The 14,903-nt window shown below is 40.1% G+C and overlaps 1 protein-coding gene across 2 annotated transcripts in view; it reads right to left on the bottom strand.

Moving 5' to 3' along the window:
* Window positions 1–14,903, bottom strand: part of TMEM135 (transmembrane protein 135) — a 255,810-nt gene that overhangs the window by 197,968 nt on the left and 42,939 nt on the right. For both annotated transcript variants that reach the window (XM_053307850.1, XM_053307851.1), the window contains exon 4: window positions 3,015–3,048. In XM_053307850.1, the coding sequence (XP_053163825.1) occupies window positions 3,015–3,048 (34 nt within the window). The remainder of the gene's footprint in view (window positions 1–3,014; window positions 3,049–14,903) is intronic.

Genomic DNA, 14,903 nt, shown 5'->3' with positions numbered 1-14,903 from the left:
TCTACCATCTCTATTAGCAGTTTTCCTAGTCAGGAATTTTAAGCACCAACTCTCTTCACAATTAGATCAAAATTAGACACAGTTTATTCCATAAGCCAAGCATTACAAGAATCCTACCTTCTTTTTCTCCCTTCCAAAATACACCCACAGGTGAGACAATATCCTTGCTTTTAATAATAAAATGGGAAGTGTACACTCTGCATGTTTTGGCAGAGAAAAAACCTCCGTACATGTGAAAATATGACTTCCGTTCAAATCTATTTTCCTCTCCCTAGTCTGGAATCGGTGAGCATTGGAACTGGAAAGAGACTAACAGCTTGATCCTATACATGTTAAAGTGAAAGCACCACTAAATTCAGCAGCGCTCACTGCCAATTAAGGGTGCCTGGGACTGTATAGTGCCTTCTATCACCTGTACCAATCAGGAAAAGATGCTAGTTACATGCATTTCCTTCATAAACACAACTGCAGTAGGCTCCTTTTCTGCACAATATACTTCAGTGTTTCACTGGCTAAGGAAAGTGTATGCAATTCCTTTTTCCTCTAGCAGAGATACCCTTTAAACACCTTCGCATACATGGATAACTTCCACAAAGCTGGGAGAAAGCCTTTCATCTCAATTCACAACAGCCTTTTGTGTTTTGGTGATAACTGAGGATTAAAAAATTCAATAACCAGTGCCTTTGCTCATTCTATACTACCTCTGAACATTACTAAATAGGAAAACCAATTACCGCCATACCTCATGTAAACCATTCACTTCTCTGTGATGTAATTAAAATAAAATGTGAGTGCTCTCCCCTCAACGAAATCTAAGTTAATTGTATGAATATTAGTCGATTATTTGATTAAAACTGCATATGGGTAAAATCAATAGCATACATTCTTTGGCCTGGATCCAAAGAACCATGAGTAGAAGAAGAAAATCTGGTTATTACCTATAAAGCCCTAAACGGCTTGGGCCCTGGGTATTTGAGAGCACATCTTCTTTGTTATGAACTCCACCGCCCATTGAGATCATCAGGAGAGGTCCGTCTGCACTTGCCACCAGCTCGTCTAGTGGCCACTAGGGGATGGGCCTTCTCTTCTGCTGCCCTAAAGCTCTGGAATGCGCTCCCTGATGAAATAAGAGCTTCTCCATCTCTGACAACTTTTTAAAAGTCTTTAAAGACGCATCTGTTCACCCAGGCTTTTAATTAAATGGTGTTTTAATAGTTTTAACATTGTTCTAAAATATTTTAAAATTTTCATGTGTCAATCTTTTCTGTTATCATTTAATTTGTTTTAATTAACGTTTTAACCTTTCTGTTGTAAACCACCCAGAGACATGAGGTTGGGCGGTATATAAATATGTTAAATAAATAAAATAATAAATAAATAAATAGAAATGACTTAGTGCTATTCAATGAACTCTTGCACAACTGCCAGTGAGAGACTTCTTGCGGTGCCATGACACAATGTATTGGAGCTTGCATTACAGTGTGAGAAACATGGCGAATAACCAGGAAGACAGAAGCCACAGCAAATAAACTCCAGTGGGCCATGAAAATACATGCACTCCCCAAGTTACAGACATCCAACTTACAAACAGAGTTCCATCACATATTATACTAGTAGGAAAGGCCTGCGCAGCGGGGAAATGACTTTACTAGCAAGGCAGAGGTTACCGATTCAAATCCTCACTGGTATGTTTCCCAGACTATGGGAAACACCTATATCGGGCAGCAGCAATACAGGAAGATGCTGAAAGGCATTGTCGCATACTGCACAGGAGATGGCAATGGTAAACCCCTCCTGTATTCTACCAAGAAAACCACATGGTTCTGTGGTTGCCAGGAGCTGACACCGACTCAACGGCACACTTTAACCTACCTAAGGCCTGTCATTGACCAGGCAAAGTCATTTTACGTGGATTACACTTCTAGGAAAGCTCAAGAAATTAAATATATGTAATAGAATTTTTTTTATTAATGTGCTTTCAAGAGGGAAGTAAAAGAACAGTTTGAAATTTGTAGGATTTCAACTTCAAACATTCATTTTATTGTACAATGACTAGATGGGGTAAATTCAAATCTGAGAAATATCTTCTGCTTTTCTTGAGCATTGTGTCATGTTGGAATTAGTGATCTGATTACTGAATGTTAAAAAACCTGTTTAGAAGAACAGTTAACACAAAGATTAATTCAGCACTTCTGCTTTTTTTAAAAAACCTAAAAAAAATATTTAAACATGTCCTGAACATATTCCAGCATAAAATGTAGTGCAACTACAAAAAAAAAGTTATTTAAATTTTCAACAAGCATATTCTGGTGTAAAAAGTAATGCATTCAGTTAATTTCATTGATAGAGTTGTGTATGCAAAATTTTGTATCTGTAGGTCTTCAGGAAGTATGACTTCATTTGAGAAAAATCTATTTCAACTTCATTGGAAGGGCATAGAAGTCAAAAGCAGGAGTGATGGTGCTTCCCAGACAACAGAAAGGGACTTCCCTCTTAAATTTCACAGGCTCTTCCTTATAGCAGAGGTTTTACCTCATTCAGCAAAGATTTGGACTCTTTGGAGGGAACATCAGAAGAATGCAGAAGATGGCACTTTTTGATTGCAATTCTATTTATTTTCAAATGTTTTTTTAAACACACCAACGGTAAAAATTCACATCAAAAATTCTGTTCAGAATGAACACACAAAACATAGACACATAAATGTTAAAATTCAGAAAAATGAGTTTATCAATGTGCTTGCCAAATGAAATGTGAATATAAACACGTTCCCATTTCAATTCATAGTTGATACCATTAATTTGGTGAGGTCTCGTTACCAGTTAAGCTAGTGCAAACTTTTCATCACATTTAATAGAAAAGGTTTTAGTCTTAATAGGTCAGTAAGCATGCATACCTTAAAGTAAGTCCCACTGAACACAGTAGGACTTTTGAATGAAGATGCATAGGACTGCATTGTAAAAATAGTGTTATTTCATGTTTTTAATACATCTATATATTATAGTGGAACTTACCAGATTAGCCATGTAAATAGTAAGCAGCCCTCTCCTAGAAACAAAAAGGACAAATACACAGAATTATACTCCTAGAAACAAAAGACAAATACACAGAGTTAACCATACTGTGGTTAACTTCAGATTCATCACACCATAAAACCATTAAAACCATTACACTTTACTGTACATCTAGCATAACATTTTAGTGAGCAGCCAGGAGGCAGCAATAGACTAAATCTACTTTTAGAATTCATTCACACTGATGATATGTTTTAGAGTTGTTTCATACTGGCAACTTGCTTTGAGAGGGATGGCTTTCCAAAAGCACATTAGAGCAGCTCCTCCACCACTTCAAAAAGCTGGTTTGGAACTCCAAAGCCACAAGTTTACCACATTTGTATCCCATTCATCTAAGGAGTTCAGGGCACTGCATACAAGGATACACCTTTCCCCCACCCCCTTACCTATGAAGTAGGTTAGGCTGCAAGACAGCAGCTGACCAAGGAACAAGATAAGCTGAGAACTGCAACACAGGAATGCTAGGGCTTCAAACCTACCTATGTTTGAGACCACCTCCATCACATATCTCAGTCTTTAGGATCATTCAGATGTGTTCTCTTATTTACATCATGCTCAAACATATGCTTTGATACACCTGGACTTTCCCTAAACTGCTTATGGATGCTGTAGCTTCGTTTCACACCTCAGTCTAGCATCTCAGAGTAAGTTTACTTTGTAACACATCAATTCATGCATGCATTATGTTCAGTGTTTCCCCACAAGAAGAGTTATATTAGGGATGCATTTTATTGCTCAGCTACCTGTCTGGAGAAAGTAGAAACTGTCTTCCCAATAAATGGCCTGACATTGCTCAAAAGGCAATCAGCATGAACTGCTGCTGCTGCTGCTCAGCCAGGGCTGAGTGGCTTGTCTGGTCAGGAAAGCTGTGCAAGAGAGAAGATGGGATGCCATCTCATTGCTTTTCTTCTGGCAAGGGTCAATGCTCTTAACACCAGCAATAGTGCCTGCCCCCCCTTGTGCCCCCTTGATGCCATGTTGATGCCAAGAACCACCACACACCAACGGAATACATTCACTTTAAAAAGGAATATATTTCTGTTTATTTATTCCTGTATGTTTACTTGAATTCAGTAGGGACCAATTCCTGTAGTCATTGGTTCAAATACGAGAACAAGCCTGGCCATCATTTCCTGAATAGGAACTTAACTGCATAAAACTGTTCATAACACCATTCCCTCAGAAAATAGTCTCTGACCTAAACGCAAGACTTTGTGGGGGAGGGATCAAGAAGAGACCCACACATGCACACGGTAAAACATAACACTCACCCTGCAGAAAAGAATCAAATACATAAATCATTGTAAATTCTGTGCAAACACAGAATGAATTTTTTAAAACTATCAATTTATCTTCCCAACAGCTGCCCAACACAAAAGACTGAGTGGTCTGCAATTCCGGATCTAGAACTATGATGGGTGGGAGGGAGATCTGAAACAACAAAGCACTACAGTTGATGTTTAAGTTATGCTTAATCACTCACACCCACCCATTTCCTACTTTCAGCTGAAGTCTACAATGAAAGACTGGTGCAAAGGTTCACCTAAAACCAACAAGAACAGCTAAGCTTTCAAAATAATACAGAGAACGCAAAACACAGACTTCAGCAGTGAATGTTCAATATAAAAAGAACCCAAACATAAGTTGTTATGAAACCAAATATCTATCACAACACATGGCTTACAGATTCCCAGTCAGTATTTTCTGTCACCATTTTAGACCTCCAAAACTACATTTGGGTAGACTAAATACTACAGCAGAAAAGTCCTGCAAGACTGATATTCACTCAAAATAAACACAGCCATAATCTGATCCGACTGGGTAGTTGGGTTACGCTAAAACGCTTACTCAAAACATTCAAAAATGGTTAGAAATCATTAAAGGATGGAAAAGGGAAGTTACTTGAATATGACATTTAAAAAGCATCAGAAAATCTTGAAAATTCTGTACACACACACACGTACGTTATATATAAATATATATACTGTATACACATATAGAGTCATCCCTTGCCAATCACAGTTTTTAATATCCTTGACCGGGAAATTGTGACCGGTCTCGCCAACCGCTATCCGAATATCCACGGTTTGGTGATATTTTTTAGTGAATGGGGGGGGGGAGGTGTTTCCGCAATTTTGGAGCTTCAATACACTCATCCCTCTTGCTGATCCTGACAACTGCTCATGATTTAAAGTGAATTGAGTGGGTTTGTGGGGTTCAAGAGTACCTTCGAGCAATTGTGGGGGATTCAAAATTTTCCAGAGGTTCAATTTGCTCACTCCTCTTGCTTATACTTGGTGATTTTAATGGAGTCCGGGTGATTTTTGGCAAATGTTTTGTATTTTCTCTTTGGGGGGTGTGTGTGTGTGTGTGTGTGTGTGTGTGTGTGTGTGTGTATGTGTGTTTTGGTCTTTTCATGACTGCAGTTCCCCTAACCACGTTTCCCATTAATTTCAATTGCTCACCAACCGTGAATTAGCCAACGGTAAAGTTTTGCTGGAACAGAACCCTCGCCGTTGGTGAGGAATGACTGTTGTTGATGCAAAACAATGTGTCACTTGTATCTACAAGAGAACCCCATTATCCATGGTTTCCATTCCACAGAGGGGTGAGGGGCATGGATAGCAAAACCACGGATAACAGGGCATGAGGGCAATGAGAAGGGGGGGTTAGGTTCCTGAGGCAGCAGGATGAAAAACAAAAATGTGGGGAATGGGGGGGTGCCCTACCATGCTCTGTGTCCCCCCAGCTATCTAGTAATGTACCCAAACGTGGACCATGGAGTGCCAAAGCCTATGAATTTGGGGGTGCCTTGCTAACCGCCCAGAGACGAAAGTTTGGGCGGTATAGAAGTTCAATAAAAATAAATAAATAAATAGTGCCTTGCTAGCCCCGAATTCTTTTTTTAAAATTAAGATTTTATTAATTTCTAATACAAAGAATACAAAAGGCAAGAAAAAAAATTGAATCAAAAAGATAAAAGGCATCTCTAAACCTCTATATACTAAGGAAAAATAAAATTAATGAGATACAAATTAACTGTCTTAGAAAAAAAAGAAAAGAGGGGGGGGAAATAGAACAAGAAGATAGCATAAGAACTTATCATGTAAAATCAAACAGATTTAGGACTGGTGTATGTGTTCTTTCAAATATCAAATCGGTTTTCAACCAACATACATTAAACAATAGCTTCAGTGCAGCTTTTCTCTAATTAGTACATTCTAAAAAGGGGGGGGGGAGAAAAGAAAGAAAAAGAAGGAGAAAACTCATTAAATCATAGGAAAGATTAACAGAAAAAGATAAAATTATACATCAGCAAAAATTGTTAATGTATCCTTGTCTTCAAAATGCATTATCAATAAAGGTACTAGACAAGGTTGTCCGCTTTCTCCGCTGCTGTTTATATTTGCCCTTGAACCTTTGGCAGCGAAAATTAGACAAGAACAGCGGATTCAAGGTATTAAAATGGGGGACTGAACATAAAATAAAACTATATGCTGATGACGTATTACTTTCTGTCACGAAAGTCAAAAACTCTTTGGATAAATTAATGACACAGATACATAAGTATGGCTCCGTTTCTGGCTATAAGATTAACAGAGATAAAACTCAAATTATGACATGGAATCTTTCAGAAGAAGAGATAGAATATTTTTCTAAAGTTTTAAGATTACAAGTAACGAAGAAGCCAAAAAAATATTTGGGGATAAATCTTACAAGGAGCAATAAAGATCTGTTTAAGAATAACTATGTTCCAATTTGGAAATCAATTATGGCTGATCTAGATAGATGGAAGAAGCTGACCCTATCTTGGCTTGGGAGAATCTCTGCAGTAAAAATGAACATATTACCTAAAATGAACTTTCTTTTTCAAATGATCCCTATAAAGATAGACAACAAGATATTGAATAAATGGCAGAGTCAGCTCAATTCATTTATTTGGAATTATTAAAAAACCCAGGATTCAATTTAAGGTGATGCAAGATTACAAAGAAAGAGGTGGTCTTGGAGTTCCTAACTTGAAACTTTATCATCATGCTAGTAGCTTGACTTGGATTTCAAATTGGATTTTATCCCCATACCTTACCCGAATGGAGGAATTTGGTCTTACCAGAGGTTTGCATAATTACTTATGATTTCTGGTTCGAGGAAAGATCTGGAGATACAACAACATACTATTCGACATAGTCTGTTTTATGTTTGGGATAAATACCAGAAAAGAATAAGTCCTAGATTATCAACTTTGGCCTCAATACTGAATGTTTATTTCCATGAAGAAGAATTTTCTTCAAAGTATAACTTTTGGCAAGGCAGCCTATACTCCTTACAAAGTTTGGCCCAATATTTAGCTCCGGACAAATCAGTTTCTTCCAGGCAACCAACTCAACAAGCATCCTGGCTTCAACAAGCTCAGATCAGCTCAATAGTTTGGAAAGAGTTACAGTTACAGGGTGGGAAACTTAGAGATTTGACTGAATTTGAAGAATTAATCACCCGAAACACTGATCATTTATTAGGCAGACTTTATAAGCTATTATTGAAGTATGAAACGGAGACTGAGCAGATAAAAGAATGTATAATTAAATGGATGCAGAACTTTAATAGATCGACTGATCTCTCTGATTGGGAATACCAATGGAAAAAGAATGTGAAATTTACTTTGTGTACCAATCTAAGGGAAAATTGGTATAAGATGTTCTTTAGATGGTATATAACTCCTTTGACTATTAACAAAATAGATGATTCTTTCTCCAATAAATGTTGGAAATGTAATTCACACTTAGGTTCATTCTACCATATGTGGTGGAGTTGCAATAAAGCTCAACAGTTTTGGAAACAAATTCATATGAAAATTGAACAAATCTTAGAAGTTAAGATTCTCTTTCTTCCAGAAATTTTCTTTTAAGTATGATAAAACCTTATATTCCTGCTAAATCAAACGAATTGTGTTTATATATGATTACAGCAGCTAGGATTATATATGCATCTAATTGTCGTATTTTGGAAATTCCTTCCTTAAACGATTGGTTTTTGAAAGTGTGAGATTATGCTTCTGTTTCGAAAGTCTCGGCTTATGTACATGGCTTGTCTACTGAATCATTCATGTCTGTCTGGGAACCTTTTATAAATTACAGTATCCATTGTGATCAAACATTATACCCATTCTCTGGATCTGACTTATAGTGTTTTTGATATGTAATTTACAAGAAATTGATTAGATTAGATTTTACAATTTTAAGAGTCTGAATTTCTTTTGCTTTATCTTGTTCTAGATACTTTTTCTTTACTGATGTAATAAATTAGAAAAATGGTTTTTCATCGTGAAGAATGATTGGTTTTAAATTGTTTTTATGGTGATTTGTCTTTGTCCTCTTTGGTTTACTTCTTAATAAAAATTCTTATTTAGGAAAGATTAACATAGAAAGATAAAATTATACATCATTAAAAAGTACATAACCAAGAAACTGCCAGAAACACTCAAAGATCAACTACAATGTATACCAAAAAATAAAAAAGAAACTTTGCCAATCAGCCAGTCCAATAATCAGAGCCTTCTATAAATTCAAGAAAAGAGAAATTATACAACTAAAACTTATTTTGAATCTGAAAACAAGAATAACCACCTTCTTCTAATTACACGAAAGAGTGGGTGCCGAAAGGTCAATGTCCATCTCTGTTTGATTCTGTTAGAGAGAAATTCAGCTGTAAACAGTACTGCACACATATTATTTGCCAGCCAGCGTGGTGTAGTGGCTAGAGTGCTGGACTAGGACCGGGGAGACCCGAGTTCAAATCCCCATTCAGCCATGAAACTAGCTGGGTGACTCTGGGCCAGTCACTTTCCTCTCAGCCTAACCTACTTCACAGGGTTGTTGTGAGGAGAAACTTATGTAGTACACCGCTCTGGGCTCCTTGGAGGAAGAGCGGGATAGAAATGCAAAATAACAACAACAACAACAACGGCAACATGGTTGTAATCCAACCATGTGCTCTTTTCCAAAATCTGGTATACAAACTTAAATATCAATACAGTTAACCTGCAGAGAGGCGTTACATTGTTCAAATTGTATTTTCTTGTCCAACACCGTCTGGTTATAAGTCCCTAAATCAGTCTGAGACATCTCCTGATCTAAGGATATCTTTGCACTCAACCTATCTATTTGTAAAGAAATCTTGCTAAGCTCCTCCACAGCTGTTTAAAAAAACTGATTGTAAGACATCATTTTACAAACTTAATAATCCCTGTCCAAAAGTAGTCTTTTATGAAAGTTTCTTCTTTAAATGACCATCTGCAGGACAGACAAAAGCTGAAATGGCCAGTCCTTATTCCCGAATTCTAAAATGCTCATACTCTTTTTTTAAAAAAACAAAGTCATTTAACTGATTGTTAATTTGCAACATGGGAAATAATTCTAAATATATATGCTTCCTATTTCAAATTATGGTTTTTATACAGCATCTGGATACAATATAAATACAATAGATGTATTTATATTTCAGCCAGTGAATGCAGGAATCTGACAAGATAAAAGGATTTTTTAAAATACAGTCATGAACCAACCTGATCTTTGTGCAACAACTACTAATCTTCCCCCTCCTTCATAACACTGAAGGGTTCAAATACTTTGAAGATGAGACAAGAAACTCCTACATCTCTGGTATATGAGCATTCATTTAAAAATTCCCAGGACTTTTAAGAAAACTGCTTCGGTGGTCAAAGGCTTTCTGCACGCTTGTACAAACTGAGTGGGAGAATTTCAAAGGCAAGCAAAATTGATGCAAAGTCCCAGAGCTTATTTTCAATGAAATTCAGGCATCCATCTTTTCTGCTTCTGGAAACCACACACCCATAATTTTAAAAGCTACGATTCATTCAGAGCAGAGGTGATGACTCTACATTTATATTTTACAATTCGGTTCACTTTTTGCCACGATCACAATGTCATTTTCTCAATTCCAGAGCTTTACACTCCCAGTATAACTTAAGTGACAGTTTCAATACACAAGACGCCAAAGAATCATCAAGATATTTAATGTGAGCATTTTGGGGACAGGGATCCATCTTATTTATTTATTATTTCTCTGTGTAAACTGCCCTGAGCCATTTTTGGAAGGGCGGTATAGAAATCGAAGAGGAGGAGGAGGAAGAAGAGGAGGAGGAGGAATTATCCAAACCATTATAAGCAGGGCAATGTACTCTGCATTATTTTCCCCATTTCTCTAACACTGCACCAAAGAAAAACTGCATTCTACTATCTATCTATTGTATTAATTCTCCTGGGTGTGCCTCAGAATGTGCGTCCTGGCACCCAGCTGATTGGCTGGGCGGCAGAGGCGCCTGATTGGCTGAGGCACACCCAGGAGACCAGCGGGTCTGGCCGTGGAGGCCAGAGGTGGCAGTGGGCCTGGCCGCGCCACGCTAAATGGCAGGCCCCGGCTGAGGCAAGGCAGAGCGCCGTTGGCTGGACCCGGCAGCAGCAAGGCGGTGGAGAGGATGGGCTGCGGCAAAAAGGTGGAGAGGCCGGGTCCGGCCCACAGTAAGCCAGAGATGGTGGACCCGGCTGGGGTGCAAGAGAGAGCTGCAGGACCTGGCTGCGCCCAGCTGATTGGCTCATGATAGGGGTTAGCAGCTGCGAGGAGGCGGAGAGGCCGGGCATGGCAGCACAGCCACAGGACCCAGCAGCAGCGAGGAAAGGCCAGGTTGGGCCAGAGCAAGGCCAGGTAGGGCCAGAGGCTCTGGACCCAGGTTGGGGCGAGGCAGAGCTGCTGGACCCGGCTGCGCCAGAAAAAGAAAGGAAAGGCAGAGCACAAGGAGGAAAGGTAAACAAGTGGGGGAAGAAACGCTTCATGGAATGGGCATGAGAGGGAGCCAGTAAGGGGACAAGTGACACAGGAGACTGTTGACAGGCGCGAGCCTAAACGGAGCAGTTGTTCAATAGTTGGCCACCCACTGCATCTGCCACAGATAATGGAGACTGAGGGACACTCGATGAAACGCAAGGAGATGAATGTACAGGTTGACAAAGAAAAAAGGATCATGGCAGAGTAAATAAAAGAGGGAAGAATAAGAAGCAGGGGAGGAAACTGAAGGGCTGGGTCGGGGGGACAAAGCTATGGAGAGACAGACTGTGAGGAGAAACAATCACCAGATTCCGCCCAACAACCCACCAAAAAAAGTACTGAGTGGAAAAACAGAGGGCCAACAGTAGCCACACTCAACACTCAAACACCACCACCAACAAAAAAACCAAGGGAATACTAGGACCAACACTGGGGCAAGAGGTGGGGAGGGGAAGGATGTACTGTGTGATTCCACAGCAGCTGACCAGCACAACACAAATAAAATAAAACCTGGGGGCTTTTAGAGACAACAATGGGGCAAGAGGAAGGGGCAGAAGGTGAGACAGTGGGGCAAAAGGGAGGGGGGAAAGTACTGTGGGATTCTACAGCAGCTGACCTGCCCACCTAAAAAAAGTGACATAATAAAAGAAAACACAGAGGGGCTTTCAGGGACAACACTGGGCCAAGAGGGAGGGGTGGGATGGAAGGCGAGACACTGGGCCAAGAGGGAGGGGTGGAAGGCGAGACACTGGGCCAAGAGGGAGGGGTGGAAGGCGAGACACTGGGCCAAGAGGGAGGGGTGGAAGGCGAGACACTGGGCCAAGAGGGAGGGGTGGAAAGTACTGTGGGATTCTACAGCAGCTGACCTGCCCACCTTTAAAAAATGACATAATTTAAAAAACACACGGAGGGGCTTTCAGGGACAACACTGGGCCAAGAGGTAGGTGGGATGGAAGGCGAGACAATGGGCCAAGAGGAGGGTGGGATGGAAGGGGAGACACTGGGCCAAGAGGGAGGGGGGAAGGCAAGACAATGGGCCAAGAGGAGGGTGAGATGAAAGGGGAGACATTGGGGCAAGAGATGGGCGGTGAGATGGAAACCAAAATACTGGACTGTGAGGGACAACAGTAGCCAGTCTGACCACCACCACCACCACCACCAAAAAATAAAAATTAGAGCGTCAACAGTAGCCACACTCCCCACAAAAATAAATAACTATCTACTAGCTGATCCCGCACAGAGCATCTTTGAGGCTGACAGTTCCCCCCTTCCCCCAGCTTCTGCCCCAGTCTCTCTCCTGCCCTCCCCTCAACAAAACTCCAAAAAGTAAGTAAACTACTGCACAGATGCTCTGTGCGGGTTCAGCTAGTACAGGTGAAACTCGGAAAATTAGAATATCGTGCAAAAGTCCATTAATTTCAGTAATGCAAATTAAAAGGTGAAACTGATATATGAGACAGACGCATTACATGCAAAGCGAGAGAAGTCAAGCCTTAATTTGTTATAATTGTGATGATCATGGCGTACAGCCCATGAAAACCTCAAATCCACAGTCTCAGAAAATTAGAATATTACATGGAACCAAGAAGACAAGGATTGAAGAATAGAACAATATCGGACCTCTGAAAAGTATACAGTGTACTGTGCTTGATTGGCCAACAAACTCGCCTGACCTGACCCCATAGAGAATCTATGGGGCATTGCCAAGAGAAGGATGAGAGACATGAGACCAAACAATGCAGAAGAGCTGAAGGCCGCTAATGAAGCATCCTGGTCTTCCATAACACCTCATCAGTGACACAGGCTGATAGCATCCATGCCACGCTGCATTGAGGCAGTAATTGCTGCAAAAGGGGCCCAAACCAAGTACTGAATACATATGCATGATTATACTTTTCAGAGGTCCGATATTGTTCTATTCTTCAATCCTTGTCTTCTTGGTTCCATGTAATATTCTAATTTTCTGAGATTGTGGATTTGGGGTTTTCATGAGCTGTACGCCATGATCATCACAATTATAACAAATTAAGGCTTGACTTATCTTGCTTTGCATGTAATGCGTCTGTCTCATATATCAGTTTCACCTTTTAATTTGCATTACTGAAATTAATGGACTTTTGCACGATATTCTAATTTTCTGAGTTTCATCTGTATGTATAAATTAATCAAATGTGCATGTAGTTTTGGACCATTCCTTCTGGTCCACATATTCACTGAAGAGACAACAAAGAGACACCATATACCCATTCCCTGGTCACGTGAAAGTCTTCCTTTTCCTTCTGTGTTTTCAGATATGGACTAAGAAGTGTGAGAGCAATCTTAGCTCACATAACTGTAGAAAAGCCGCTTTTTAAAAAATCAGTTGAGAGCCTCACAATGGCAACTTCTATCCCCTGTATGAAATTCCATATTTAGGAGAGACCATATTACTCCCATTTCTCCCGGGAGACCATATTATACATCTAGGAGAGACCATATTACTCCCATATTGAAGGAGTTACACTGGCTGCTGATATGTTTCCGGGCAAAATACAAGGTGTTTGTTATAACCTTTAAAGCCCTGAACAGCTTGGGCCTGGGTATTTAAGAAAACGTCTTCTTCGTCATGATCCCCACCGCCCATTGAGATCCTCAGGAGAGGTCTGTCTGAATTTGCCACCGGCTCGTCTGGAGGCTACTCAGGGACGGGCCTTCTTTGTTGCTGCCCCGAGGCTTTGGCATGCGCTCCCTAGTGAAATAAGAGCCTCCCCATCTCTGACAGCTTTTAAGCAGTCCTTAAAGACGCATCTGTTCACCCAGGCTTTTAATTGATATTGTTTTGATTGTTTTTAATGTTTTAGAATCTTGTTTTTAAAAAATTTTAGTTGATGTGTTTTTAAATTTCTTGTTTCTGTTTTTAACTAATGTTTTACTTTTGTTTTTATCTGGTTGTAAACCTCCCAGAGACGCAAGTTTTGGGTGGTACAGAAATATGTTAATTAATTAATTAATTAATTAATTAATTGAATGAATAAATAATAATAATATTCTACATAGTAGGGTGCACACATGAAATTGCCACACCCCTGATTATAAGGTGCCTTCACACCAGTAAGTTTGTTTGTACCAATGGTATCTACTAATATGATACTTACAAGTATGGAACATGAACAGAAGGTTGCAATACAGGGGCCATGATATAGGTTATCTCTAAGGCTAAATGTTGTTTGACTGTGTGCACATGTGCATTCACAATGACCGGCAGATTAACACATTCAGTGTGCTACTTCCTCCTCTGTTCCTCAGCAGAGTACACGTACACACACACACACACACACACACACACACACACAGAGTTTTTATGTTATGGGGGAGCAGAAATAACACCCACATCAAGAGCTTAAATGTATCAAACCCCTTCCAGTGTTCCCTCTAAGGTGTGTGTGTGTGCGCACACTCACAGGTTTTTTTATGTCCGCTCAGGTCGAATCAGGAAGGCCCCATTCTGAATGCATGTGCGCACACACACTGCCTTGATACTGCTGCTCAGAACAAAACTCATTCCACACACAGATGAAAAAAATTAGAGAGAAACATTGACCCCTTCTCCCTCAGATACAAAGGTGTAAAATCACAGATGAGAAAAAGGCTTTAGACAGCTTTTCCCCTCAGAGGTAGGAGGGATTGTGATTGTATTGAGGGACTATTCTTCAAGCTAAGAAACTTGCTCCTCTTTCTGTTGAAGCCTTCCTCCCCCACTGGGAATGAGCTGCATTAGCTCTGCCCACCTGGTTGTCCTAAGTGCCCTCTGAGTCAGTGAACATTCCACTCCACTGAGTTACACTGGGGCGATTTGGAGGGGAGGTTGGCCCCCTTAGGGGTTTTTCCTCCAGATTTTTGAGGAACACCCATATTTGCAAGTTGCCACTACCAACATCTTGCCTGCAGGTGCTCCAGTTATACATCTGTAAGGATCATAACTAAGGAGTAGACATAAGGAGGCACTCT

Source organism: Hemicordylus capensis, chromosome 3 (genome assembly GCF_027244095.1).
Source record: "Hemicordylus capensis ecotype Gifberg chromosome 3, rHemCap1.1.pri, whole genome shotgun sequence".
NCBI classification, from domain to species: domain Eukaryota; kingdom Metazoa; phylum Chordata; class Lepidosauria; order Squamata; family Cordylidae; genus Hemicordylus; species Hemicordylus capensis.
Note: the sequence above shows the minus strand (reverse complement) of the source record. Positions and strands in the feature narration are given on the sequence as shown.